At 46.7% G+C, this 26463-nt stretch overlaps 15 protein-coding genes across 15 annotated transcripts; 7 read left to right on the forward strand and 8 right to left on the reverse strand.

The window, feature by feature from the left end:
* Positions 1-66: 66 nt before the first annotated feature.
* Positions 67-1062, reverse strand: N7533_002308 (uncharacterized protein; the record flags this gene model as incomplete). The annotated part of the gene is made up of 1 exon (XM_057098958.1): positions 67-1062. The coding sequence occupies one exon, from the start codon at positions 1060-1062 to the stop codon at positions 67-69; it is 996 nt and encodes a 331-aa protein (XP_056964094.1).
* A 944-nt stretch (positions 1063-2006) lies between these two features.
* On the reverse strand, positions 2007-3827 carry N7533_002309 (uncharacterized protein; the record flags this gene model as incomplete). Its single annotated transcript, XM_057098959.1, has 5 exons — positions 2007-2255; positions 2321-2425; positions 2484-2728; positions 2820-3686; positions 3758-3827. 5 exons carry the CDS (start codon positions 3825-3827, stop codon positions 2007-2009), a joined length of 1536 nt encoding a protein of 511 aa, XP_056964095.1.
* A 1208-nt stretch (positions 3828-5035) lies between these two features.
* Positions 5036-6524, reverse strand: N7533_002310 (uncharacterized protein; the record flags this gene model as incomplete). The annotated part of the gene is made up of 5 exons (XM_057098960.1): positions 5036-5346; positions 5400-5854; positions 5908-6028; positions 6170-6302; positions 6360-6524. The coding sequence occupies 5 exons, from the start codon at positions 6522-6524 to the stop codon at positions 5036-5038; spliced, it is 1185 nt and encodes a 394-aa protein (XP_056964096.1).
* Positions 6525-7636: 1112 nt separating this feature from the next.
* Positions 7637-8959, forward strand: N7533_002311 (uncharacterized protein; the record flags this gene model as incomplete). The annotated part of the gene is made up of 6 exons (XM_057098961.1): positions 7637-7792; positions 7850-7886; positions 7934-8010; positions 8065-8445; positions 8489-8561; positions 8631-8959. 6 exons carry the CDS (start codon positions 7637-7639, stop codon positions 8957-8959), a joined length of 1053 nt encoding a protein of 350 aa, XP_056964097.1.
* Positions 8960-9436: 477 nt separating this feature from the next.
* Positions 9437-10522, forward strand: N7533_002312 (ketopantoate reductase family protein; the record flags this gene model as incomplete). The annotated part of the gene is made up of 2 exons (XM_057098962.1): positions 9437-9644; positions 9696-10522. 2 exons carry the CDS (start codon positions 9437-9439, stop codon positions 10520-10522), a joined length of 1035 nt encoding a protein of 344 aa, XP_056964098.1.
* A 356-nt stretch (positions 10523-10878) lies between these two features.
* Positions 10879-11945, forward strand: N7533_002313 (amidohydrolase family protein; the record flags this gene model as incomplete). Its single annotated transcript, XM_057098963.1, has 2 exons — positions 10879-10989; positions 11043-11945. 2 exons carry the CDS (start codon positions 10879-10881, stop codon positions 11943-11945), a joined length of 1014 nt encoding a protein of 337 aa, XP_056964099.1.
* Positions 11946-12321: 376 nt separating this feature from the next.
* On the forward strand, positions 12322-14163 carry N7533_002314 (cytochrome P450; the record flags this gene model as incomplete). Its single annotated transcript, XM_057098964.1, has 6 exons — positions 12322-12639; positions 12689-13156; positions 13218-13366; positions 13430-13597; positions 13656-13905; positions 13960-14163. The coding sequence occupies 6 exons, from the start codon at positions 12322-12324 to the stop codon at positions 14161-14163; spliced, it is 1557 nt and encodes a 518-aa protein (XP_056964100.1).
* A 769-nt stretch (positions 14164-14932) lies between these two features.
* Positions 14933-15763, forward strand: N7533_002315 (HpcH/HpaI aldolase family protein; the record flags this gene model as incomplete). The annotated part of the gene is made up of 1 exon (XM_057098965.1): positions 14933-15763. The coding sequence occupies one exon, from the start codon at positions 14933-14935 to the stop codon at positions 15761-15763; it is 831 nt and encodes a 276-aa protein (XP_056964101.1).
* A 35-nt stretch (positions 15764-15798) lies between these two features.
* Positions 15799-17091, reverse strand: N7533_002316 (fungal specific transcription factor domain-containing protein; the record flags this gene model as incomplete). The annotated part of the gene is made up of 1 exon (XM_057098966.1): positions 15799-17091. One exon carries the CDS (start codon positions 17089-17091, stop codon positions 15799-15801), a length of 1293 nt encoding a protein of 430 aa, XP_056964102.1.
* A 1595-nt stretch (positions 17092-18686) lies between these two features.
* On the reverse strand, positions 18687-19127 carry N7533_002317 (uncharacterized protein; the record flags this gene model as incomplete). Its single annotated transcript, XM_057098967.1, has 1 exon — positions 18687-19127. One exon carries the CDS (start codon positions 19125-19127, stop codon positions 18687-18689), a length of 441 nt encoding a protein of 146 aa, XP_056964103.1.
* Positions 19128-19184: 57 nt separating this feature from the next.
* Positions 19185-20327, reverse strand: N7533_002318 (uncharacterized protein; the record flags this gene model as incomplete). Its single annotated transcript, XM_057098968.1, has 2 exons — positions 19185-19847; positions 19929-20327. 2 exons carry the CDS (start codon positions 20325-20327, stop codon positions 19185-19187), a joined length of 1062 nt encoding a protein of 353 aa, XP_056964104.1.
* Positions 20328-20773: 446 nt separating this feature from the next.
* On the reverse strand, positions 20774-21640 carry N7533_002319 (uncharacterized protein; the record flags this gene model as incomplete). Its single annotated transcript, XM_057098969.1, has 1 exon — positions 20774-21640. One exon carries the CDS (start codon positions 21638-21640, stop codon positions 20774-20776), a length of 867 nt encoding a protein of 288 aa, XP_056964105.1.
* A 443-nt stretch (positions 21641-22083) lies between these two features.
* N7533_002320 (fungal specific transcription factor domain-containing protein) lies at positions 22084-23941 on the forward strand (the record flags this gene model as incomplete). Its single annotated transcript, XM_057098970.1, has 4 exons — positions 22084-22157; positions 22230-23096; positions 23163-23223; positions 23276-23941. The coding sequence occupies 4 exons, from the start codon at positions 22084-22086 to the stop codon at positions 23939-23941; spliced, it is 1668 nt and encodes a 555-aa protein (XP_056964106.1).
* Positions 23942-24109: 168 nt separating this feature from the next.
* N7533_002321 (uncharacterized protein) lies at positions 24110-25084 on the forward strand (the record flags this gene model as incomplete). The annotated part of the gene is made up of 1 exon (XM_057098971.1): positions 24110-25084. The coding sequence occupies one exon, from the start codon at positions 24110-24112 to the stop codon at positions 25082-25084; it is 975 nt and encodes a 324-aa protein (XP_056964107.1).
* Positions 25085-25396: 312 nt separating this feature from the next.
* Positions 25397-26367, reverse strand: N7533_002322 (SMP-30/gluconolactonase/LRE family protein; the record flags this gene model as incomplete). Its single annotated transcript, XM_057098972.1, has 2 exons — positions 25397-26002; positions 26062-26367. 2 exons carry the CDS (start codon positions 26365-26367, stop codon positions 25397-25399), a joined length of 912 nt encoding a protein of 303 aa, XP_056964108.1.
* Positions 26368-26463: the final 96 nt, after the last annotated feature.

Raw genomic sequence — 26463 nt, forward strand, 5'->3', positions numbered from 1 at the left:
TCCAAACAAGAAAATCTCAATTCCTCAAAATAAATTATTTTATAGCTTCTCTACATGTTGGCACATTCATTTTCCAGGTGCACCTATAGCCGCATATCGACCAATTTCAAACCAGTGAAAATGATATCCATGATCTCTTGCTTCCCAGACCGAGCTCAAGGTTTTCTCAAATAGGACGCGTGATTGTCTGGAGAACGTGACAATATCCTTCATTTTTTTGACGGCCGCGTCCCTGGAATCTGATACTATGATCTCAAAACAAGCGGCGAGATAGGGAAGCGTGGTACATGGAACGGAGCGTTGAGCAATTTGAAGAACCATATCAAACTCGTCAATAATAGCACGACTTAGCACATAAGCCTCCCGGTCTTGTTCGCCATAAGGATATTGTAGGCGATGAATTATCAGTAAAGCAGCGAAGCGAAATATCTTCGCTTGAGAAAGCATACTGACCACTTCAACTTGGGTATATTGATCAAGGAAGTTGGAAGGAGGGTTTGTATGCCACTGCTCCACCGCAACTTTGATAAAAGCCAAGCGCTCCATAACGTTTGCAGCTGTTGCCATGGACGCATTTTTGAGGGAGTTCCCAGCCTCGCAGATATCATACAAGTGTGCGAATATCGACGAGCTTAAACCGAGATAACGATCAACCTCGTGCGTGCGCTTGCAAGGATCGACTCTCATACTTGGAACCTCAGACTTCAACAGACACTCCGAGGTCTCAGTGCACACCAAGCACATCCAGTAGTCGATCAAAGAGGAGTGCATTGTATACATGGTATGAGCCAGTGGCTTAATAAGACTCAAGGTGTAATGTGAGATCAAAGATGCTTGACCGTCAGATACATGCATTGCAAATGTAACCATTGCAACACCAAGAATGAGTAGTGTGGCTACGTCTTGCTCGTTTGATATTTGGAATGATCGCAGTGATGAAATTGCAAGGGCAGCACGTCTGTGACCGATTTCAAGGCTGGCTTTGGCGTACTCGTCATTCTCATCTCCGAAGAGAGCTGCCGCACAGGCGACTGCAGCGTGTTTCAGTACTGGGGTAGGCATAATGAGGCTTTGTATGAAGGATACATGGTGCGATTCGTGAAAACTCGGACCAACAATGAACTTGTCCAGTGGAGACGGAGCCAGTATGTCTTTCATTAAGTTCAGAAAGTGCCGCTCCCATTGGTCAAGTGTAGAAAAGACCACTGGATTGGATGCCAAACCCCCATCATATGGGCTCGGTCCGCAAAGCAAATTCCGAGGCGTTGTGATATAGTCACCAAATGACGAGTTTGTCGAGTTCGGTATTGTATAAAGTAGCCTCTGTTGACAACGTGGCTTCCGACCCGTTTTTGCTGCTTGTCTCGTCGTCCGGCAAGGTTGATTTAATCGAGAGCATCGTTCGCAAGGGGTGTCCGCGTCGGATCGTCTGCATTTCTCCTTGAGATTATGACATGGGTCACAGGCTCGTTTAAGAGAACTGGCAAGAGTCATCGCGAGTCTGTGTTATTGTTGTGCTCAAATTGTTTTTGGGGGGGCATGTTAATTTTTGCCCTGCCCTATTCTTGACGCACAGGCATCAGTATTCCAGGTTCTGTAAACGAATAGTCGAAATGCATACCTTGCATTTGAATCGGAGGGTAGCAAGTCGATTTCAGACAAATGAGACGCTTCCTAGGTTGGGAGCCCTGGGAATGCGGTTTGAAAAACAGGTCCTCATGATGGGATCATGATTAAGGTGTTCTCAGCAGAAACAGGACCAGTCGCGACTGGTCTTCGGGCTCCCTAGGTTGGAAATGCGGAGAAATGACCTGATAAGCTCGGCTACACCTTACTGTTCCGAACAAGCGGTGGGTTCATGCCGAATGCGGTTTAGGCGCGAGATAAGACATTTTGCGGGGAAGCGAAGCCGATATAGTTGGCCAATTCATGCGCACCCATGGTCGAAACTTTGCCTAGATGCATTTCTGACCTGAATATTGACTGTAGATTATATTGAAAACTAGCTAGACCATTCTGTGGCTTACATGAGTAGCCGCCAACTTCCTGTAGCTTGCCGCTGTCGCAACCCGTGCCTTCTTGCCCCAAATCAGTAGGGGGACAGGGATCATGTAGACTAAGAAAGCGACAACTGCGCAGAGTACATGAAGATTTTGTAAACCCATACCCTCTACCCAAGGAGTGAGAACAAAAAGAACAATAACGGAAATGATATTACGCATGAAGATCACTCCAACCAAAGCATCTCCAATGACCTGTTATCCGTCTGTGTTAGCTCCTCAAGATTCTTGATTAGGGAGGAGGATGTTGGAGTACATACGTCTTGATAACAGTCCATAAGATAGGAAAGCGATATGCCGCTTATAGCAGCCAATGTGAACCCAAAGACACCAAAGCCTACAGCGAGCAGTGCCCAATGAAGTCCCTGCGGGAAAATTAGCCGATGAATTAGGGAATTTGAACACAACAAACGAAGGACATACATATACAAGTCCCAGGCCAAACATTAAGATTGATGCTGGGCCCAAGATGGCAACGGGAAGTGCGAGCCAAAGACGCATCTCGGGCTCGTAGATACCGCCATTTCTCTTCGATAACCAGAGGATGGACTTGTCACTAAGATATCCACCACAGGGGAAGCCCAAAAGCGCACCAACAAAAGGTGCAACGTTCATCAAGCCGATGCCGATCGCGTCAAAATTATATGGTGGTAACAGCATGTACGATGCTTGAAGAGAGGTCATGGTTGCGAACCACGCCAACGTAGATCCATAGGTGAGAGCGGCGTAAGTGACTGCCGGATAAGTGAACAAGGTCACAAGGGGGGGTGTAAAAGTGCGGCCAAAGGGACTCGTCTGTCTTTGTTACCCATGCCATCCTCCGCCAGTAAGTCTTGAGCTTGATCTCAGGGTTGACTGCCGCATGGCTTGTAGCGGGCTCAGAAACCGTCCTTTTGATGTCTGCTGTGATCCCATCTTTTCCTTCTTTAGGAGTAAGTGCTTGGTTATTGGGTGAAGGTGCAGATACGATATTTTGCCCGTCAAGAATTGGGACATATTTCGACTCTTCAAAGAGAAAAATGACGCAGATCAATGTGATCCCAAAGAAGATCACGCACCACCACCACATCCAACGCCATCCCTGAGAGTCGACGATATAACCCGACGCGACAGGTCCGAGGAAGGCGCCTGCGGATTGGAATATAACGAACCAGCCGTTCATAGTTGCATGCTGGTGCACAAAGAACATATCCGCAATTGTGATTTGGACCACAATCTCACTGATCGCTCCGCCTAGACCTGAGATCAGATTCGCACCAATGAAATTGCCGACAGTGTATGTTTGAGCCTGCCAAATACACGACGCGAATTGGAGAGCGGAGCTGAATATGTAGATCGGTCGTCGGCCATATTTGTGCACGAGGGGGATGAAGAAGAAGCACCCGATCGCCAATCCTCCGTAGTTGACCGCAGCACCGGCATTGAGAATATCAACAGAGAAGCCGAGCTCAGACTCCATGGGGCCCCATGCTGTGAAGCCGATATCGAGTTGAACGAAAGTCCAAAGGACAAAGAAGCTGACTAGAGTGAAGTTGAGGGCTTTGCGAGCAGTCGACCAATTAAGGGGATCGTTCGGGTCGGCACTGGGAGTAGGAAACAAGACAATTTGGTCTCTTGTGCGATGGACTATGCAGGTCAGTACGAGAGACCGGGCTAGTAAATATTCTGTTAAGCCGACCGAGAGGGCAGTGTCTTACCATCTTCTAACACAACTGTTCCAGGGGCCCAGAACCCCTCATCGTGATCATGTTCATTCACATTCACCATGCCTGGTGTCAAGGAGGTCAGTCTCGTAAGAAATGAATTTTAAATGCAATTGAAAAGTATGCTTAGGGGGGGTACGATACATATCGATCCAAAAACGAGACTGACGGGTATTTAAGAGCAACTTAGCACCGTGTAACTCATCATCTATCGTGCGGAGAAGCTTGTGCCCAAGGCCCTGGACCGTGTTATCTTTTGAGTTCAGAAGACAGAGTGTGGGGAAACAAGCAACACGATGGCTTCCATCAAATCAGCAGCCTTGAAAGAGGCCGGCTTGGCGAAGTCTGGCAGGTGTCGCTAGTCTGACCTCTCCAACCCCGCTTATCTCCCGGCATTGAGTGCTTAGAGTTGAGTCGTTCAAGCCAATAATCAGCTGCGAGCGGACTTTGTTCCGCTACGCCTATCGTGTGGCTTTTATAGTCGCGACTCGTCTTCGCCCTCGGTAAGTTATCGCTGCATCATGACTTGCGATTGGCTTTAGTCGTTCTGATCTGAACTCTGCTCATCATTCAGAAAGAAACGAAGATAGGATTTATCAACCAATAATTACTGAGTAGGAGGTAGATTTTTACCCATTTGCCTTCCAAGGTTGTAGGTGGCCTGACCCATCTTCCATTAATATTATTTCAACTAGTCAGAGTTGTCAGAGTTGTCAAAGTTGCAAGGTTCCAAGGTCCGAGAGGACCAGTTTACCTAGATAGCTGGGTATTGTGAAGATACTATTGAAGATGCTGGGTGATTTCGGCAAATATGTCACTGTTGCGATTTCGACTGGTCGGATGATGAATCCAAAATGATCACCTGGCAGATGATTGGTTGGCTGCAGCCGAGCTTGACTCATCTTGAAAATCAGTATCATTTTTGTAAAAAAGGACGGTGCCTAGAATGTCCAGTGAAAAAGAGAGTTTATTGAAGGTATAACCTAAATTGAACCAATGCCACGGCAATCGGTACATGCTTGTGTCTAAAGGATTTCGTTATAGCCCCTGGTCTGAAATGGCCCCCAGAGTGCTCGTATAGGCATGGAGAACCCACTAGTGGGATTCAAAGAAAGCTCAGAGTGTTATGTATCACAATAAAAATCGGACAGGCCGACTACTATGAAGCATAAATAAGTTTTCGTCACATGAAGAGCTCTGAAATCAGTTTTCGGTTTGTATTCAAGATCGATATCGAGTTTCATGTAAAACACGCCACCTATTCGAAGCTGATTATTTGGTAGCTTCGATGATACCTTCTCCAGTTCCGGGCGGTTGATGGAATTTGATGTTTTGCAAGCCAACAGAGCCTAACAAGTCCCGCCACTGCTTCTCACTCCGCTCAAGAGCCGCAACCTGAACCATCATCATGACACTCATACATGCCGACGCAAGATCACAGCCCGAATCCGGGAGAATGTGCTCGTGAATGATAAGTCGGGAGTATCCAGGTTTCATCGCGTCCACAATATGGGTCAAAATAGAGCGACAATGCTCATCGGACCAGTCGTGGAGAATCCAGTGCATAAAGTATGCTCGAGCACCTTGCAAACACTCGTTAGACTGATTTACCGGGGTCATTTAGTGAATATCATACCTTGAATGGATTGAGGAGTGAAGAAGTCATGAGACACCAATTCGACATTTGTCGGTGGATTCTCAATGCCTGAAATAACGTGCGGGAGATCCTGGAGGATCAAACGGCCAGGTGCCTTGGGGAAGTTTTCTTCGAACTGTTTCACATAGCTGCCTTCCCCGCCTCCAACATCTACTAGAAGAACACTCGAAGATGACTGTGCCTCGGCGCCATCTATGATACAACCTTGAATGTCAAACCAGTCGATCCAACTTGGGGAAGCACGCTGCTTCAATGTCATCCATTGCTGGAAATCTCTGGCCAGATCGGGATTTTGACCGAGCCATGCGAAGTAAGTCAGATCAGTGCCAAATGCGAGTTGAAATGGGGTGTTTTTGTCCGAATCAGGAAACTTGTTATTGTTCTGACGAAAGAACTCTGGGGCTTTCATTGTGCATACGTTTCCGATTTCAAAACTGCTTGACGTTAGTTATTCCCCTTTCAAGCATGGGGCTGATTCTTGAGTCACCAAGCTCGAGTTGTTGCTTCCGTCGTTGGATCTGCCATGACCATCGTGAGAGCTGATGGCTTGAATTGTTCATCCTCTTGCTTGATATATCCTGTGGCGGCCAAAACTCGGAGCACTTGGGCTGTTGCAATATCAAAGTTAGATCAAATCTATGCCTTTTAGTTTCCCCCGTAGGCCATCAGGGTTGTTTAGAAATCTGAAGGTTCGATGTTTGGTTGGAGAGGCTGCAGGGGACGGCCTCCGCCCGATTATTTCAACTGACCTACAAGAATCGGACTTGCTTCGGAGCTTTTCGAAATGATATCGCAGCTGACTCCCTTTGCTGGGTTCTGACTGATTTGCGAGAAGATGCCTAGTTGTACTCCCATGCGCAAAGCCATCAGGATAGGCGAGTTCTGCGATCTTAATATAGCTCTCGACGAACAGAGTACAAGAACCAGAAAATGACATACCAACACCACATCTTGAATCATTCTCTCCACCGGTGATTCCAGTGCTGCCACTAAATCCCGGGCTGCTTTTAGGGCCTCCACACGAGCCTCCTCATTGAGCTGTTGAGATCTTGCATCCTCTGCCAATGCAGCTATTCTCTTCGAAATAAAGGTGCTTTGCGTCATTTCCAAACCGTCAGAATTGCTCAATGAATGCACTCCGGTGCCGGGACATTGGGGGAGGAACCATCGTTAATTAAATCTATCAACCAAATGGCCCGGGCGGGGCGCTTCCTACTGTGCCAAGGGCCCATTCCCGGGAGAATTCCGAGTGCTTGAATTCAAGTTGTTGGCCCACTCTGAAATCTGAACCAATTCATTTTATACACTAATAGATAGTTATACTTGATCTGCTCCCATGAAAAAATGAGATTCATCGTTGTTGATGATTTTTGGCTTTCTGAAAAAAAGAAGGCCGAGCACTGACAGGGATAATTCCTATTCCTAAAAACCAAAAAAAAAAACTGGTCACCGGCAAATGCAGCTACCGATTTTAGCCCCCATTCGCTTCACAATTGCAATCAAATATTGGGCGCTAGTAACTCCGTAGCGCAACAGGTAGCACATATTTAGTCTGTTGAATTTTGCCTAAGTTGCTAGTCAACAAGACCAGAAATACATCAACCAGGAAACCCGGTTCCGATATTGATTGCAAAGTAACACTCTGGACTTGTCCCGAAAAAAACGAGGAAAAAAAACATAATTATAGTCTTTTTACCATGCCGATCGCATCATATAGACCCCAAATCTCGATTTCGCACTATCTCTAACATGTCAATGGAGAAACTCTCATTGATTAGTTGGGTTTCGGTGATTGTCTAGAAAGGCTCGGCGTTGTCGCGTAAAGTACGGGGTAGATTACTTCTGACCCACCTCGCAAAATGTGCAAACCTTCAAGTAAACCCAAATCGACGATTTCTATCGGAAGAATCTCCCATACATGTAAAGACATGAAACAATTTCACTCTGTGGAGTATATTCGGGAAAAAACATCGGGTTTGGGTGATTTGGAAGATCTTAGGCTGTCGACTTCGTACTGCACCCCTTCCTTGCCAGGATCGACCCACATAGTCGAATCCTTCTGGGGGCGAAAAGGCCAAATCCCCATTAGGCTCCGGCGTTGCACCCGGTGGGATGAATTGATTGAATTAAAGTCGAGTATCTGAGGGCCATCTAAACTATTCTACAAAAAGCCATTAGAGTATGACAGAGATTTTGTCAAAAGGAGAGCCTTCAGCATGAGCGACTCAATTCCCTACTGCGGCCAGCAGTTGATCGGCGTGTCAATTGCAATTGCTCTAGTGCAGGTTTTAGTCGTTGGAGCACGGTTGTACACAAGGCACATTCAAAAGGTTGCCTATGGCATTGATGATTATCTCATTATTCCAGCATTGGTGAGATCCGAACTGACTTATTCCAGCTGTTTACTATTATGCTAAATGCTCACATAGATTGCTAGTTTAGGACAATCAGCGCTTTATATCTACCGTATGTAGTGACAGAACTTCTCGCCTTGATTGCTAATAAATTTTCAGTGGTTAAACGAGGAGTAATCGGATATCACCTCGAGTATGTCGCAAAGTCACCTGGAAAATTGATCATTTTGAACCAGGTAAGGTCCCTTTCAGATCAAATGGGCGGCCCCATATGAACGGTACATGAACAGGGTCTCTATGCCAACGAAATACTCGACTTTCCCTTCAGCGTCACGCCTGCAAAAATTTCGATCCTCCTATTCTATGCACGAATCTTTCAAGTTCGCACCTTTCGAACCATCACATACATCGTGGGCGCAATCGTTATCGCCCATGGTATTGGTGTGCTTTTTGCTGCAATCTTCCAATGCTCACCGATCGCTTTTACGTGGAATAAAGCGATAACTGGGGGGTCCTGCTTTGACCAACAGGCCTTTTACCGATATGTTTCGCCTCCAAATATTGCTACGGATATTCTCATTCTGGTTATGCCGCTACCATACATATGGAAGTTACATACCCGCCTAGGGCATAAGCTCGCTCTGACGGGGGTCTTTGTATTGGGGGGGCCTGTGAGTTATTTCCGAACTCCCAGAAACCTATTTCCTAACAAAGAATAGAGGTACTGTCGCGAGTATCCTTCGCATGACAACATTTTTTGAAGAGAGTGCCATGGCTGACCCAACCTGTATGTTGTTGATTACCTGCCAAACGTAGGGTGTGTTTATATAGCCAGGGCGGACACTAACAGAAATAGGGGCATCTGTAAAGCTCGGCATTTGGACAGTTCTGGAAAGTGGCATCATCATCATCGCTGCTTGTTTGCCTTCGCTCTGGCCTTTGATTTCCAAGATTATTCCCCGAGCCTTACTCACAAATCAATCCACAAACCAACCACCACGACCTGGCTATAACCCGAGTATTCATCATGCGAAAAGAGAATCAGGATTCTCACGTCTTGGGGAGAGTTCGGATACATTGGGATGGCCTTTGACTCAAAACTCGTGCCAGGATCTACAAACTGACGGGCATGCCGATGAAGTACCACTTAATAATGTGGATCGGACACATGCCAATAGGTCCTGATACTCAATACACCAAATGATCTCACTTAGATATATGAATGAACCGGTTATGAGTCAATTGGTGTACTTGTATAGATAAAATTTATAAAAAGGAAGCCTGGTCTTGAACCTCGGAATGGAATACTCAAATTTTAATATGCGTTGGAAATGACTTCACTGAGCCGAGATTTTTGATATCAACACCGACCATTCATTCTTCATGTTGGTCTAGATCAAGATCCGGCTATATGCCAATCAATATATAGTAAAGCTCAAAGGGCTTTATTGGCTCAGTGAACCATTTACTTTGTAGTCTTATCAATGTAGTTGGAAGGCGCACTTACATAATATTTGGCTTTGCTCCGGCCGGTCGGTGCGGGGTGACCAACTTGGATTTCCTCAATCACCAAGGTTTATTTTCAGAAAGTGATCGACTCAGGACTGCTGCAATGTTACAGGGAACGTAAAAAAGACCGAAAGTTTTGTTTTGAGATTAAAGATGTCAGACTCAACACAAAAACCAAAGCGCGAAATTCTCGTGATTGGCGCGGGCGGAGTCGGCACGATGGCCTGCGTCGCTCTGGAACGATCTGGTATGGCACGGGTGACTGCTGTGCTCCGCTCAAATTACGAAAAGGTGGTGCGAGACGGATTCGATATAGAGTCTGTTGATCATGGAAAGCTTTCCGGCTGGCGACCGAGTCATGGTAACTAAACACATATGCCCCCTAAGAGCGCTCACTGATTGATGGAAATAGTGGTCAACAAAGTCCCCGACGCCAGCTTGCAACGTCCATTTGACTATGTTCTTGTCACAATGAAGAATATCCCAGAGACCACAAAAATTGCGGAAATAATAGCGCCTAGCATGACCCCCAACCACACTACCATTGTTTTGTTACAAAATGGAATCTATATTGAACCTCCCATGATTGATGCATTTCCGACAAATGCAGTTCTCTCCGGTCCAAGCTACATTGGAGCTCACGAAAGAAACGGCCATGTCATTCATGATGACTCTGATCGATATCATCTCGGAGTGTTTCACAATACACAGCTAGATCACAAGTATGAGCAGAGCATATTGGAAGATTTCGCATCGGTCTATAACGGCGATGGTATTGAGCATGCCATGGTCGTGCGAGACATCGTTCGCTATCGGTGGAGAAAAGCCCTATGGAACGGTATTTACAACACAATGTGTGCTATCACTCAGCTTGATAACGCTGCTATACGGCGATCAGGTGGTGAATATAGCTTGATAAGACCAGGCATGGCTGAAATGGCGGCGATTGCTAAAGCAGATGGTTATGATCTCGGGGAGAATATTGTGGACGAAATGGTCGACGCAACGCCCATTGAATTGTCTTTTCGTCCGAGTATGCTGGTTGATGTGGATAAAGGGAACCCAGTGGAAGTTGAGGTGATATTGGGGAACGCCTTGCGTGTAGCCCGGAGAGAAGGCGTTCAGACCCCCATTTTAGATAACACATATCGATTTCTCAAGTTGATTCAGAATAGACTCCTCGTTGCTCGTGGATATATTGATGAGCCAAGGGATATTCCTACAGCAGACTTTATTTAATCACATAGTATTCAAACAACTTGAAGATTGATCTTTTAGATACTACCCAACTGAGAATACACTGGTACTATGTGCTCGACATGGGTGCCAAGATGATGCGGTGTAGAAATGCATCTACATAACTAGGTACTAGTAGAAAACTTGTATCAAAAGACATGCAGGGGGCCCTGGGACAAGCCCCGCCATTTAAAAGACAAACGACCGGATTCCGTTCGTTGAGAATGTACTTCCGGTCTCACAAGCAATTATTGCGGGGACTATTCTTGATCTCCCCGCTCCAACCATCGATGCCCAAGTTGCCGTAACTAGCCCGCAACTTCTCGCAAGCCTCCAAGAAAATTGATCGCCATTTGAAGATGGAGAGGATTGATGTCCACGCACATTGTGTACCGCCTGCTTATCGGGAATACTGTCTCCAGAATGATTTCGCCGGGAGGGGCCATCCCGATGGAATGCCGGCTATTCCAGTGGGTCTCAGTTGAACGAATCAGTCAAATCACCCTCTGATACTATTTTGTAGGAATGGAGTGCAAAGTCACATATCGAGATGATGAACGAATTGGGAATCGAAAAGGCTATTCTGAGTATGTCGTCGCCTGGTACGCATTTAACGCCAGGGAACAATTCGGAAGCACGGAAATTGACGCGACGAATCAACGAGGATCTTTCTAAAATCTGCGCCGAGAACAAAGACCGATTTCTGTTCTTCGCGTCGCTCCCTCTGCCTGATGTTGAAGGTTCACTAGCCGAAATCAATTACGCGCTGGATAATCTAGGCGCGGTCGGATTTCAGATATTGACTAACTCTCATGGAATATACCCCGGAGATGAACGACTGAAGCCCATTTTTAAAAAGTTGAATGAGCGTGCTACCATTGCGTTTTTTCATCCAACCAGCTGCAATATCCAAAACACCAAAAACGGCTCAGTGGAACATATAACCCCGATTCATGGGGTGGCCAGCCCGGTTATGGAATTCATGTTCGACACAACTCGTGCTCTGGCTAGTCTCGTGACCTCGGGAACAGTGGCCAGTTGCCCCAATGTCCAATACATCGTGTGCCATTGTGGTGCAACTTTCCCACCTCTTGTTTCACGTATTGCTGAATTTTCCGCATTCCTCTTGGGAAAATCGATTACGGAAGATGAGATTAAACAGCTACTCCAAAAACATTTCTTCATCGATCTTGCCGGGGTTCCATTCCCCGACCAGATCCATGGCGTGCTGCGATTAGTAGATTCGTCCAGACTACTATATGGGAGTGATTATCCCTATACTCCAGCACCTCTAGCTAAAAGCCTTGCGAAGAGGCTTGATGAAGGACTCGGGGAGATATTTGATTCTCAGACAAACAGACGGATTCTTTTCCAGAATGCCCAGGATCTGATTTCTTCAAATCCTCCACAGTGGTCCACCTTTTGAACTTAATTATCTGGCAATGGAGCAGCTAGAAAGTCAATTCATTGAAGATATAAAAGCTCTCAAATTGCTGGCAACTTTCAAGATCTACAATCCCACGAAAAAGAAATATTGAATAAATTTCCTAAACGAATAAGCCCTGGATTAAAAGACTGCGATAGGTCCCGCACGTCAAGCCGAGTGGCAGGCAACAGCCCGCGCCTCCCCCGCACGATCCATCGCGAAAATGCGGGGAGGTCATCTACTTGATATCTTTTAGTTATATAACTGTGAATCCAGCTAGTTTCAAGGTTGGTGTTATATCTAAGTCTTACAGAACTACGAAATAACGTGCCTGAAACGAGGGTCAAGAATTAGGACCTGCAACCAGCAACCAAACATGAGTATCTTCATCGCGTATACTGACCAGCTGGATGGCTTCAAAGGCTTAATTATCTTCACCCTTGGGATTGTCATGCTCATATCATATGTTACAACTGCACTGAAACCCGGACTGAGATCGATCCCCGGGCCTATAATGGCTCGCTTCACATACCTCTACCGTCCTTTCAGGATCGCCAAAGGAGACGCTCCAAATTTCTATATGAGCCTACACGAGAAGTATGGACCTATAGTTCGAACAAGCCCAAGTACAGTAGATATTTCCGACCCAGCGGCGCTTCCGATTATTTATGGAATCAGCAGCAAGTTTATCAAGGTAGGTACCTTGAGAAGCGAATTGATCATATCTCTAATGTGAAATATAGTCAACATTTTACAATGCTTTCAGTCCGATTTTTGAAGGAGAAACTATGCCTAGCATGTTTACTGTAAGGGATCCAATTGCCCATCAAGCATTGCGCCGACCTGTCGCGCAGAAGTTTTCCATGTCGTCAATCAAGTCCTTGGAACCATTTGCAGACGAGTGCACGAGTATATTTATCGATGCAATGAAAGAGCTTCAAGGCCAGAAGGTAGACCTGGGTGTGTGGCTACAATGGTATGCTTTTGATGTGATCGGAGCTATCACTTTTCAACGCCGGTTCGGCTTCATGGAGAATCGAGAAGACGTCATGGGTATGATCGGTGGCCTCGAGCTTGGATTAAAATATGCAGGAGTAGTTGGACAAGTGCCGGCGTTACATCCATGGTTGATGGGGAACAGATGGGTTGCAAAGCTTTTGACAGCCCAGCCGTTGATTGAGATTGCCGATCCGCTTCGAACCATGGTGAATGTGAGTCCCTACCCCAGTCTCTCGACGCACCGGATCCGGCGTCATTCTTATGGAAATACAGATTACCCAAGAATGTATCGATGATTATGATAAAACCCCCGATAAAACTCATGGCCAACGGCCTGACTTCCTAGCATGGCTCCGGAGTGAAGAGTCAAAGGGTAAACCGTTATCCAATCGCGACATGATAAATCATTTGAGCAATAACTTGTAAGATTCAGAAAATTTCAGCGACCTGAGGAAAGAAACAGATAAATTAACTTGGGGTTATAGACTTGCTGGAAGTGACACAACTGCCATTTCACTGCGCGCTATTTTGTATTTTCTAGTTCGCAATAGGTCCGTGTACAAAATGGCTCAACAGGAAGTGGACAAGGCTGATAGTGATGGGAAACTTTCTCCTTTGATCACATATGCAGAGTGCTTGGAACTACCTTACCTGTTAGTGAAGCTCCACTCAAACGTTTATTCGCCCCATTATAAGTCTCACAAAATCCAGACAAGCGGTTATGAAAGAAGCGATGCGATGTCATCCTGGGGTTTCCTTCCCCCTTGAAAGACTCGTCCCCGAAGGAGGCATAGATTTATGCGGGGCTCATCTCAAAGCAGGGACTATCGTCGGGATGAATGCAGCTGTCATCCATCGAGATAAAACAGTGTTTGGGGACGATGCCGATGAATTCCGACCCGAGAGATGGATCAATTGTGCCGAGGAACAGGTCAAATTAATGAACCGTCATCTTATGACAGTGAGCTTTCTACCGATCCCATGGCTCGCAATACTCTACTAACAGCATAACAAGTTTGGTTATGGGTCTCGATCATGTATTGGCAAAAACATCTCGATTATGGAGATGGGTAAACTTATTCCTCAACTATTGCGCCACTTCGAGATTGAGTGGGCATCTGACGAGTCTGAGTGGCGGGTTGAGACGTTTTGGTTTGCTAAACAGAATGGGTTAATGTGCCGCTTCAGCCCTCGAGGTGTCAGCCCACCATCAAGCTAACCAAGGATAAGTTGCTACTTGTAGCAACCGAGATGTGATAATAGGGAACTTTTCCATAGCAGATTGGCACCATGGATAGCCTTTTCAAAAAAGAAATTTCACAACCTTGGAATGGAATATGAAAATCGAATTTCTGGTTCTTACTTGATTATACGTACGGAGTACAAGGCCTAGAATCTGTACAATATAGTCGGACAAATACTAGTATCACTGACATCACCTTCCCGGTCCGATGCAATGGAGGCGGAAAAGATTTTAGCCGATACCACTCTCCGGCTATTGACTATCTATCTTCATCAAAACGCCATATCTACTCGTAGTCTCTTGCATAAAGTGCTGGGGAAGGCAGTAGAAGCTGGGAGACTAAAAGTGGGCCTTGGGATATCCACTTTTCTCCGCGTTTGCCATTCATATCCTAGGATCATGGACTCCGGGGCTAAAGCGAGACGGCTCAAGGGAAAGTGAGACTGTCTGACCGAAGAAATTGCCGAGGTGGTGAAGGATGACTCGGACCAGAAGCCGGTGCCGGTTGAAAGTAGAAAATTAATAACAGAAAATACGGGACTCGGAGGGCGGCATGCGGGGGAAACTGGAGAAGGCGTTCGGAAATTCTCCGCTCAAGTGTGTCGGCAAACTTCCGACGAGCAGCTTTGCTATCGCAGATAAATAGGGCAACATCGTTCAGATTACACATCAAGCGACTAATTTTGACCGTGAATATACTCATTGTTTCTTGTCTTTTCCTCTCAGTCAAGCCTCCGTCATCACAATGGGCTCTATTGGAGAATCGCCTCTCACGGTTTCGAATCCCTTTCGAACCAGGACTCTGAACGGTCAAATCACCCCGCTCTTGTCAATCAAGCATGTTGCTACCAACGAAATCGCCATGATGGCAAAAATGGCCGGCTTCCACGCGGTATTTATCGACATGGAACATTCCACTTTCGACATGCGTACTGTTGGCCAACTCATCCTGGCCTGCAACTACGTCGGCGTTGCACCCGTGGTCCGATCTCCATCCAAGTCTCACTGGCACCTCAGCCGTATTCTCGACGCCGGAGCCGCAGCTGTTGTTATCCCTCATATTGAGACCATTGAAGAAGTTCGAGACCTCGTTCATCACGCCAAGTATGCACCCATCGGTGCACGTGGATGTACAAACAACCAGCCTCTCTTCAACTTTCAAAATATCCCGACTCTCAAGCAAAATGAGGCTTTGAACGCTCAGACTATGTTGATTCCTATGATTGAAACACCATCCGCTGTTGAAATAGCCGAGGAAATATTTGCCTTGGATGGTGTTGACGGTGTCCTTGTCGGCTCAAACGACCTGTGCAGTGACCTAGGAATTCCAGGAAAGTATGACGATCCGCTATATATGGACTCAGTCACCAAGGTCATCAATGCTGCCAACAAGCATGGAAAGACTGTCGGAATCGGCGGAATCGGAGGCCGACTGGATCTCCTTGAGAAATGGTTTTCTATGGGTGCGACTTGGTCACTAAGTGCAGCTGATGGTGCCCTCCTGCAAAGTGGTATGAAGCAGGTTATCAAGAACTATGGGGAAATCAGCGAGAGGGTAGAGAAGCCCAGGAATTAATCCTATTCAATTGTATTTATATCAAAGAAATGACACTAGAGAGTATATTGCAGTTCAAAGGGATTTTCTCCATACAGATTGGCTGGCGGATCACCGCAAGCATATTCACTCAACCCTGCTTCCATGTTCCATAACGCATCATCTCCGAATATGTCAAATGATAGAATTGACCCCTCAGAAACCGCTGTATCTGTATGCATCTGTGTGTTATTGTTGGGGATGGGTGTGACGTCTAATTCGTTCAGCAAAACTTGGGAATCGTGGTTTTGGCGTATAGCGTGGAAGGAAGATGTTGGTCCCCAGCCAGAAATTGAGGTTTGAGAATCCAAGAGAGACCCATTTTCAAGTTCAGCATATTGGTCATGTAGAATTGACTCTGTCGTTCGGAAGAGTGGCTCCGTGTGCGGGTGAAAATTGATCGCAGTAGTGTATTTGCGTACAACATATGCCCTTAGTGCTTCAAATACTGCAACATAGCGTTTCGCATCTGGTAGCTCTTCCACCATTTGTTTTAACGCACTCTCGCAGATTGCCACGCTTTGTGTTCCAGTGATCACAGTCTCCAGATCAAAGTCTCTAACCACAGAGAGGCAAAACATAACTGAGAGGCCAGCCGTAAAAAGCATTTGAAAGTAGCTTCTCGTAAACGTAATCTTCTTGTCTTGGAAAAGTCGACAGAATATGGTAATTGCGTCGACCGCGCTATTGAGGCACAGTGACAAAAGATCTCTGGGCGGGGAGCTGTTCCTTTTAGGAACAAGGTCAATGGCTTTTCTGACCAGTAAAAGTCGCTCTCTCAGGTAAAGGAGGTGATGCCATTCTTGCATCTCGTACAGACAGCGTGGATCCTCGAAAACGGGCGAAGAACAACGCCATTGCTGTAACTGATCGAGTAGGCGATCCAACTTGGAATATATTGATCCCCGAGCCTTCACACTCTTTCCTGCGTTCGAGTAGGCGGTTTTTTCTCCAAATTCGGAGTGAATCCGGGAAGTTATTTGCCGGAGCCGGAGACAAGCTAGGAAAACAGACATTTCTGTTTTTCGAGCCCCAGGAGCAGATGCCAAAGCTGATACGGCGCAATATGAGTCTAAATCTGTGAAGGATCCAGATCGTTCCGCTGCTTCAATTTCTTCATCATCTGCATCTGCGGGGAATCCCACCTGAATTGATATGTCAGGTATAGCAACAGGGCGATCGAGAGTGATTGAACTGTATCGATCGATCATATAACATTCCCAGAAGACTCGCCGTTGGAGTTGCTCATGCAAGAGATCTGTGCGAGACGTAGGGAGAGGCAGTCTATGTAAATTCTGCTCGATGCACATTCTCATGCAAAGCCTTGTGATTTCCCAGATTGAAGTTCCTTTAAATGACATAATGGTTAATTTCACTCATAGGAACTCGGGGAATAGGGCAAAACTGATGTACCAATATGATAATAGATCGCGAATCTTCCTATGAACAGGAGATCTTGAATAGATTCTAGCCCTCTCGCAAGAAAACCATCATCCAGATTCTTCATAGCGGAGACAAAATACCCATATGGGTGGTGCATAGTGGCTCCATTCCGATAGGAAAGAACGGATCCGATTGCGAGAATCATGAAGGTCTGGAAAAGATCATGAGGGCTCTTTGGTTCTCCGTCATTCTTTGAGCCAGCTTCGATTTGTGAGAATACTCTAGCATAAAGTTTCTCAACATCACTTCGCAGGAAAAAGGGCCGCTGGACGTGCGATCCATTCACACTGGTAAAGTCAGTATTGAGGTTATTATGACCAGTAGGGACTATTATCTATCTACGGGAGTGGAATGGGCACTCACTATCTATCAAAAATTTCTCTTGCCTCTTGAGCGGATGGCAGTGCGTTTGGCTTTACCCCGGTGCCGGCGGGACCAGAGCCTTGTGATAGATTTTGAAGTAGCGTTGGATCATGTTCCCGCCAGCCTGAGTCTGCAAAAAGATGTCTCATAAAACTATTCATGTACTCGATTAGAAAAGCCATGCCAGAATCACCAGGGTGTTTACTTACCTGATACCGCCACCCTCAACAAAGTTCGATGAATGTCTTTCTCTCCTCCCTGGAAGGATATCCCTCTGGAGAATTCGCGAGTTTGTATGCCCTGGTATTCGCGTATGCACTGGGGTTGGAGTACTTGGGAGGGAGTTTGTCGCGTCAGATGCTGCAATCTGTTCCTCCAAATTCTTAATTTCTTGTTCTAAGTCGCCGATGTACCTGGGAATATCAATACATTCATTCGGCAGACTCCACAACAACGAAAGGGGAGGAAGAAAAAACATACTCTCTAGAGACCGGCTGACCATCTTCCACTTCCATAGTCATACATTCTTCTCCGTGTTTGGCACATAATGAGCATTTTGGCCGGGTGTTGTCACACTGGTCTTCCAATTAGGTTACAATCATGAGGAGCGGGGGGAATTGAGGAAATTTATCACCTTGGCTTTTCTTGAGTGGCAAAAACGACAAGCTGGCAGTTTTGGTAATTGATTATGGCATGCTTCTTCGGATTGAGATACATCACTGATTGACGCAGCAGCAGCCATTCTGGAAAGTCACGAAGGGTTTCGGTAAAAATGCACAATTGAAATTTGGCAATGGGTGTTTTGATTGATTGGTACCGAGTCAGAGAGGTCAAACAGGTTTCCAGAGAATCAACATCTTGACACACTGTGACTGACGGATATTTGACGATGATAAGAGCGCGCTGGGGAGGCGACATTTACAACGGAACAGTGTCAGGTGACGATAATATAATTACAAACAGAACAAACAGACCCGCATATCCCGAACAGGCAATATGGTACTATTGGATCAATATCCATTAATGCTAGTAACATTCAATCGCACGTCTGAGCTTAATTAAAAAAAGTTGGTTCATCTGAACACCAATCTCAAAGTTCCTAGAGAACATATCTGAAATTGTTCTGAACAGCGTTCCGAGTCTCATCGTCCAGGCTAGACATGAAAATCGTGTCGTTGATATGTCCTTCGGATACTATGGCCTCAAATTTCTTGTTTTTGCGACGGAGTAAGAATCGAAGGGTTAGGATGCATGAGAACCCCAAAACCTGAAATCCTAATAAGCAGCCCCAAGACTGACGAAACATCGGCTGGTACTGATCCAACCAGAAATAATTGGCGAACAAAGAGGCAATATTCGCACACGTATTGGCCAAACCAATGGCCACAGCACGCTTAACAGGTGGTTGAGTAATTGTAGAGGATAGCCATGCATATGTAGTTGAATATACGCCAAATGTACCGCAACAAACAAGAAATGTGAAGCCATAGCGAGCCCAGAGTGGGCCTGACACGGCAATGAGCAGTATCGTGCCAATCATTGCAAGGCATTGGGAAACCCCAGCTGGGATTGAGCGAGTTTGGTTTCGGTCTGCAAATCAAGCCCATGAAATAGACCAGAAGAATGCCACGAGATATGGTGGAGAGGTAAGGAGCAGGACAGTGGTGCTGTTTTTGAAACCGAGCTGTTGAATCAAGGTGGGGAAGAAGTGCGAGTATGAGATTGATGCCGTGGTTGACATCTGTAAACAGGCAAAAAGCCACGTTCTGACGTCTTTGGTTGCCCATATTAAACCGCGTGAAATAGGGACTTTTTCGGCATCAAGCAAGACGTCACTTCCAGCATCGACTGCTAAGCGCGCCTGACCAACAATCTTTTCCACATCGCTCAGCCATTTGGTTGTACCTGGGAAGTCAGGGAGAACAAAAAGGGCGATTACCCCAAGAATAAGAGTCGCAAGGCCTTCAATAATGAATAGCCATCGCCACGCTGCCAAGTTTCCAACCCCTTCCATTCCGGAGAGGATTCCTGCCGAGATCAATCCGGCGAAGGCATTTGAGAGAAGGATGCCACAAACCAGAAGGGCCATCCGAATACCAATTTCTCTTTTTTTGTACCAGCAACTGAGGAAATAAATTGCACCTGGGAAGAAAGGGGCTTCCACAAATCCGAGGAAAAATCGAACCATTAGCAGGCCAGGCGTATTGTGGACTGCAGATGTACACCCGCTCACTATCGCCCAGACAATGATACAACAAGGCTGGAAAGTAGAAAGGAGAATTTAGCACTGATTTCAAGGCCTGAAGAGGGAATAATGGAAGAGGAGTGTTCGCATGCTTACGAGGAAGATGGATGGTCGCAGTTTTGTCATGAGAATTGTGGCAGGAAGCTGCATCAGGATATAGCCAGCGGAAAAAATGGATATGGCGGTTTGATATTCCGCACCCTTGAGACCGGTATCTTTCTCCAGCCCATAAAGGCGAGCTTGGGTGATCGAGTTCCGGTCAAGGTAATTGAACAGGTAGATAAGCACAATCAGTGGAAGAATTCGAGTGTCGATTTTCCGGAGGAGTTGCTTTTCGACCTGTCGACGATATTCAGGCTCATACGAGAGAAAAATGGCCATCGCATCTGGGGGCCTTTCATCTTGAGAATTCTCAACCCAGATGTCTTTCTTTGCTACTAGCTTCACATCACGGTCATCTGAGGCTAGTGGCGGTGACGTGTTTCCGCTCGTCATTGTAGGCTGGGAACAGGGTAGCAAGAGTGTAATTGGAAGAAGAGCCAGTCAACAGATCTCGATAAAAACTACCTCGACATATTGACACACAATCATATGTGCTTCATCTTATATGTTATGAAAAGGAAAGTCTCTTCTTCCCCAGACCGATTCCCCTCTTCCCCACAATCATGGACCCATCGGAAAATTGCCGACAGCCAATCATCGTATCACCGACCACCTGAACCGTAAAGTAACAGCGAAAGGCTCGCTGACATTTTATTTACTTTGTAGGGATGGCTCTACCTCTGCTTTAGTGCTAATTGTAGTGATCAATAGTTTCAATCGCAAAATATCATCATATCTTTATGTTCTCTGATCACTACTACTTGGGTCGATTTCCTTTCCTCTACCCAACAAAGCGAAACAGGTATATACAAAGCTCACTTGGATTGGAATCACCCGCATCAGGGACCAAAGACACGCTTGGCATTATCGACAAGCATTGCCGAGATTTGTTCGGCTGAAAGCCATCCTATCACGGCGAGAAGTTCCTTCCTAGCATCGACTTCCGATACCGGCGGTGGGAATTCACCTTGGTATGAACTATCGACATGGGGCCAGTCACTGCCCCAGAGTAAGGCAGAGGGCACATTGGCAGCTAGTCTTCGAATGATGGGTTGCATGTTTAATATTGATTTGTCTCGTCGGTAGAGAGAAGAAATCTTGATATGTACCCCGTCACGTTGCAGTAATGTGATAAAATCATCGAAGCCAGGGTCCTCTATATCTCCGGGGGATAAACAGCCAACGTGGTCGATGATAATTGGGATAGAAAGCACCTCTGGATTCTCGCATAAAAAGGATCTCAGAGAAAGCCAAGTTGCGAAGGGGAGCTGAGCAGAGATCCCCCAGCCCAAGGTTCGAGCAGCGTAGGAACAAGCAAAGCGCTTGATTTGGCTCTGTAGACTTGCAGTGTCTGTAGAACTACCACCAACGGATCCATGAATGCGGCAATATCGAATCCCAAGATCATGAAGAGTGTCTAGTTCCTCCTTTGGTAACATGTTCAACTCTTCATCCAAAGAGATGATCCCGCGGGCAAGCAAGTCCGGATATTCAGAGCGAATACGGCCGAGATGATTTACCAGAGCAGAATGACCGTCTTCAACTGAGGCTTGAACTAGCACAATATTTTTGGCGATTGAATTCTTGACCAATGACTCTAGAGGGGCTGGTGCTGGCGTGTATGATCTGGTTGGTTTGAAGGGATAACGCACGGGGTCCAGGCAATGAATGTGGGTATCCCACATATCACTATTGAAGTCGTCCATTTGCACAAAAGTCGACGGTCGTTTCTCGAGATTCTGTGCTTTCAATCGAATCGCCGGGCTCTATATCGGCATAACAGTCAATAAATTAGTGAGAAGGTTGACTAGCCGAGGGGCAACTGAAGAAGCAGTGCCAAGACATTTTTATGTCGGAAATTCCCCGCCGTCCGATCTCCGCCTCTTCCCCTCCACAACAACTCCATATGCTGCACCACGATGCGCAGGAACGGCACTGCAGGAGCTAACCCACCCCTCACACCACGGCAACGCGGCAAGGCATGCGAAAGATGTTGGAAGCGCAAGCAAAAGGTCTGAACCCCTTACGGTCCCCACCGCTGTCTCGGGTCGGTGGCGGATCCTCCCTCACCTCATGGTCTGTGATTAACGTTGCCGCAGTGCGATAGAAGCCTTCCTGCATGCTCGGCATGTATTAACGTGGGCCACAAATGCATCCCCGGAAAATTGACGTCGAACCAATCACAAATACCGGTGGGAACTTGTCCCATAGTGCTCTCCCAAGGTAAGATCTACACCTCTTGGACTTTGTTTCTACCTAATCTATGGTTACTGACCAGAATTGAAATGAAAATAGCTACGTAGAAACTTTGAAGCGGAAGCGTGACAGCCTACAGACTCAACTCCGTCGACAACGGCCACGTTATGAGCCGAATACGGAGGAATCAAATATCCCGCAAGTTCAACTCTTGAGAGGTGAGGGGGACGAAAGGGAGCAGGAAACAACGGAGCATACCGTTGAGGCTGCCATGGGCGAAATTGGCTTCTTGTCGCGTAGCGCCATGGCGGAACCGCGTGATGGCCGTGGTGAAGCTCCCCAAGAACTCGCCATGGGGCGAATGGTGCGCGCGGCACTCGCTATCACCGGGGCCAATCCATCTGAGTCACGGATAGATGCTCTGCAACAAGCAGTCGGGGGCATGACCGATCAGCCCTTTTCACTCAAGAAACATCTGGCGTTACCATTTGTTTCTCGCTTTGTCCAGACCGTAGGGGCCCGGTTCCTCCACATCGATTCCGCAACTATCTGGGCAGACTTCGAAGCATTTTTCGAAGAACCTGGGCTATTGGATAGCCAAGAACTTTTATCGGATCCGGCTCGGTCATTTAATGTTTACCTATCAATAGCCACGGGGATGCTGCTTTCTCCGCAATCGGCCAGCCTTCAAGGACTCTCTAGTAGCATTCATGCCACTGCAGTGAAACTTTTAGGCACAATCCTACAATCGGAAAGCACCGAGAAAATTCTCAGTTGCATGATATCGATGGTTTTCTATTCTGTTTACGGCTCACTTGGAGGGTCGACTTGGCATCTGATTGGGTTAGCAATGAAAAGAGCAATTGCTGCAAGATTCCACCGAGACCCACATAGTGGTATTGTTGTTTCTTCAGAAGCATTAACCAAAAGACGAAACATATTCTGGAGCTTGTATACTCTTGATCGGTAAGTTAAGAAATTCGAATGTTCTTTTTGGGCAGCTCTTACATTTGATGACTTACGATGAAATAGAGACATGAGCGCTATAATGGACCGTCCGTTCAGCATCGAGGATGAAGATATCACGGTCGTGGTAAGATTTTAATCGGTCGCGGACCTATGAGAGCAAGCTGATTCGTTCGAAGCCTCCAGACGAGTACCTCGCCAACACATCAGATGAAAACAGTCTCGCCCTTCACACTGTGACACATGCTAGGCTGATATCTTGTATAAGGAATAGTCGTTCCGAAACTTTGAGTTTCCATTACAACAACCTCGCCTACTGGAAGGATCTTGCACGGGATCAAGACACAAGCCCGCTAACAATACATATAATGCAATTACAGTGCAGAGCTATAGTTGAAATTCTGAAGGCGAGGGGCTCTGTCTCTATCAGTCCAAGCCTGGTTTGCAGTTCTGTGGTAATGCAGAATGACTTCGTAAGAAGTTGTGCCGAATACATACAAGAAGCATACCGGCAATCCGACCTTGATAATTTTATTGGAGGCACCGTGGATGCCTATGACATATTCGCGGCTGGCATTGTCATATTATGTCTGCGCGACAAGTGCACGGAAATTTACCAAGATCAGCAAATTTTCAACCAATGCACCACTCTCCTAACCTTACTGGGTGAGCGCTTTCCTGGGTTGAAGGGGTTTCGGCGTGCACTATGGAATCTATCCAATGCGGTAGTGCCCAGCAATTCGATACGTGAATCTTTGATCGCCGAACTACCTCCGATAATTCCTGCTGGTATCCGGGCGCTCATCTTTACTGTCTTGTCTGGAGATGGTATGGGTTCCACTTGAACGTGTCGGACATTTTCCGACGGCACACGCCCGACGCATCTCGGGATGTTACAAGTTCTGTCTGATTTATTATTCAGCAGTATTCAGTTATAAACAATTTCCTACCCATCTAGACAACTTGAAGATCTATTCTCTTTTTCTGCCCTCGGGTTTACGTCAAGTTCAAAAATGCCGCCTGCGAGTGTTCACGATGACGAGGTCTCCACACCGCGGAGCACCCAGTCAAAGCCAACTGTATACATCCTCGATGTTTGGAACCCACAAGCACTAGCTCATGCGAAAACACTTTTCAATGTCATAACTCCCGGCGATGCGGGATTTTCCGAATGGCGGCAGAATGCAACAGCCCTCCTCATCAGAGGTTCATATTTCACCGCGGAGGACATTGACAGCTGCCCAAATCTTGTCGCGATCGGCAAGCACGGAGTCGGAATCGACAAAATCGACCAAGATGCGTGTGCCAAGCGTGGTATCAAGATCTGCAATACGCCCGGTGCTAACGCACGAGACGTGGCCGAATTGGTGCTGGCATTGACGATGGCCGTGGCCCGCGACATTCGGTCCATCACAACTCGTCAGATGTCGAAGCCCGTTCCAAAGGAAACCTGCAATGGCTTGACACTCCACAAGAAGACCCTCGGTATAATTGGTATGGGCAACATCGGGCGTACGGTGGCCGAGATATTCCGAGGCGCCTTTGATGCTGATGTCGTTGCCTATGATGTCTTCATGCCTAAAGACGCGTGGTCCCACATCGCACACGACAGAGTGTCTGATGTTGATGAAGTTTTCAGAAGAGCAGATATTCTCTCAATCCATGTGCCGCTTACAAGCGAGACTCGAGACATGATCTCATACAAGCAACTGCGCATGATGAAGTCAGATGCAATTATCATCAACGCTGCAAGGGGTGGGATCCTCAATGAGACTGACCTAACAAAGGCGTTATCCGAGGGTCATCTCTGGGGTGCTGGATTGGACTGCCACGAGCAAGAGCCCCCAAGCAAGGAGAGGTACGGGGCACTCTGGGAGAACCTTAACGTCATCTCCACACCTCATATTGGTGCTGCCACCACAAGGGCGCAAACTGCCAGTGCAATGGCTGCAGTAGATAATTTGTATGAATACTTGATGAAGATTTAGATATGCACAATGGAATGAAATTGTTTGTTTATAGCTTGAAGTCGGTTTGATCCCTGGGATTCTATTTTACTTATCCCCTTCCCTCCCTGCCACCACCAATAGGCTTTGGAATATGGCCCTTGAAACCATATTTATCATCAAGATTGGAAAAGATCTGAACTCTCGCAGGTCCATGATGGATTTAAATCACAGATAACTATTTTTGCTCACAGTTATAGTGAATGAAAAGGATGAAAGGACGTGAACAGGACGCGCTCATTCGATGTAAAGCAGATAGTTGCTTGATCTTTGATCCATGAAAGCAGAGAGTAATTATGCAGTAGCACCCTTACAATGCCACTTCACAAACTGGACATTGCCTTTGATACTATCAGTAATGAAGATAGTCTTTCCATCTTCACCTCCAAATGTGCAATTTGTCAAGTTTTTCCCTCCCTCGGGGGCTGTCACGATCCTCGCTTTGGGAACACCATCCGAGTCGACAACGAAAACAGACCCAAGACTAGGATGGCAAATAAACAAGCTGCCTTCTTCATCAACTGCAAGTCCATCTGGACCAGCGCATCCGAATGACTGGAAAAATAAAGCAGCTTTTGTCGTGCTCCCATCGGCATTGAGGGGGAGCCTCCAGACCGCATTCGAGCGAGTCATAGCCACGTACAGGAACCGTTCATCCGGGGACAAGACAATTCCATTTGGGGAGATACCATTGTCGAGAAGGCAGTCCAGTCTTCCATCTTTGGTCAGGCGATAAACACGGCCAGTTTGGTCGGTCATACCAGTTTGCCCCTGGTCAGTGAAATAGATCTCGCCTTTGGATGATATGACCAAGTCATTGGGACCTTTGAACCGCTCAAGATTTCGACGCGTCAAGAATGATGAAACTTCGTTATTCTGGGGATCGAATAAAAGGAGGCCCTAATAGAACCAATAAGCTACGGCATTTTCGATTTGGGGGGGGGGGGGCTATTGCGTACCTGCTTGTAATCGGCAACGATCATACATCCATCTTCCCGCACCGCAAGACCATTAGGCTCCCCATCATATCGTGCACACTCCGTGACCTGTCTCTGTGGGTCAATCTTCAGAATCCGTCCATAAGGAATATCGGTCACGTAGAGATCACCGCTGCTTGTCCACGTCGGACCTTCTAGGAAAATGTCCGATGCAGGAGTCGCGGATCCACCACGCCACTCGGTCGGTTGTCCGCTGCACCGCAAAGAAGCGGGGATCTGAACATACACCTCGGCCTGTATCACTGGTGGGGTGGGGTAGAAATTCATGCTGACAGTTGAGCCTTTGAAAGTTTGCGATCAATCTAGCCATGGGGCAGCCGGTATAGTTGGCGATGGGGCCACCTTTAACACTTCGTTAGGGTT

Source organism: Penicillium manginii (genome assembly GCF_028828005.1).
Source record: "Penicillium manginii strain IBT 31320 chromosome Unknown utg000002l:1.0-5564898.0:1.0-5567710.0, whole genome shotgun sequence".
Classification (NCBI taxonomy): domain Eukaryota; kingdom Fungi; phylum Ascomycota; class Eurotiomycetes; order Eurotiales; family Aspergillaceae; genus Penicillium; species Penicillium manginii.